A 995-nucleotide genomic window follows, 5' to 3' on the forward strand; every position below is an offset into this window, starting at 1 on the left:
GCCACGCTCAAAATGGTGCATTTCATGTGCCACCCACACAAGAGCCAGTCCAGGGGCACTGGCAACGATCTTACTTGGCTTGCCGGGTCTTCTCACGCACAGCACATTTCCAAAGGTCTCGGTCAGTAGTCATCGCCTCGGTGAGGCCCAATGTACGAAGGTCTTGCCTCACCACCTCAGCCCAGGTCTTGCCTCACCACCTCAGCCCAGGTCTTCCTGGGCCTACCTCTTCCACGGGTTCCCTCAACTGTTAGGGTGTGGCACTTTTTCACTTGAGTGTTTAAATTTTAAATGTCTTAAAACATGGACATAATTAAAATAATCTGACTTGTAAAGCATTCATTGTTTTATTTACTGTTTGTATAAATAATTTTTTTTTAGAACCTTCAATTATGGTTATACTTAATGCTTAAAATATTTTTACTTTATCCTTTTTGTTTTTCCTCTCCTATTCCAGATCGCCATTTTGAAATAACATTTAAGACTGCTGATGATTCAAGTTTAGCATTAACAAAGTATGGTGAATTCTTATATGATAACTTGATTATTTTTTCTCCTTCTGTAGAAGGTAAGTTTTCATTTTAATAAATCAATCATTTTGTTACTATTACTACTGATATGTAATACTTAGATTTAATATTGTTCATTTTTTGAAAGCTTTGAACAAAACTTCCTTTTTAAAGAAGATACAAAAAAAGTTTGTTATAATTAGGTGTGCGTATGTTATAAGCATTGCATTTTTAGTTTTTTCCCCATCCTAATTCTTTAGATTATGTAGTGAAATGCTGGAATGAAGGTAGCATTTATTAAGGTTGTAATTTCTTTTGTTTGATATTCGAATTCTCATAGTTGGACTTTGGATTTTAGATTATGAACTGTTAAAAGAAAGGTTTTATATTAATTTTGGATTTTAGATTATGAACTGTTAAAAGAAAGGTTTTATATTAATTTTGGATTTTAGATTATGAACTGTTAAAAGAAAGGTTTTATATTAA

At 33.1% G+C, this 995-nt stretch overlaps 1 protein-coding gene across 1 annotated transcript in view; it reads left to right on the forward strand.

Annotated features, from left to right (window-relative positions):
• LOC106868972 (dolichyl-diphosphooligosaccharide--protein glycosyltransferase 48 kDa subunit-like) overlaps window positions 1-995 on the forward strand; it is a 26,344-nt gene that overhangs the window by 16,427 nt on the left and 8,922 nt on the right. The window contains 1 exon segment of the mRNA XM_014914453.2: window positions 458-618. Coding sequence (XP_014769939.1) covers window positions 458-618 — 161 coding nt within the window.

This window comes from Octopus bimaculoides, chromosome 16 (assembly GCF_001194135.2).
Source record: "Octopus bimaculoides isolate UCB-OBI-ISO-001 chromosome 16, ASM119413v2, whole genome shotgun sequence".
Lineage (NCBI taxonomy): Eukaryota > Metazoa > Mollusca > Cephalopoda > Octopoda > Octopodidae > Octopus > Octopus bimaculoides.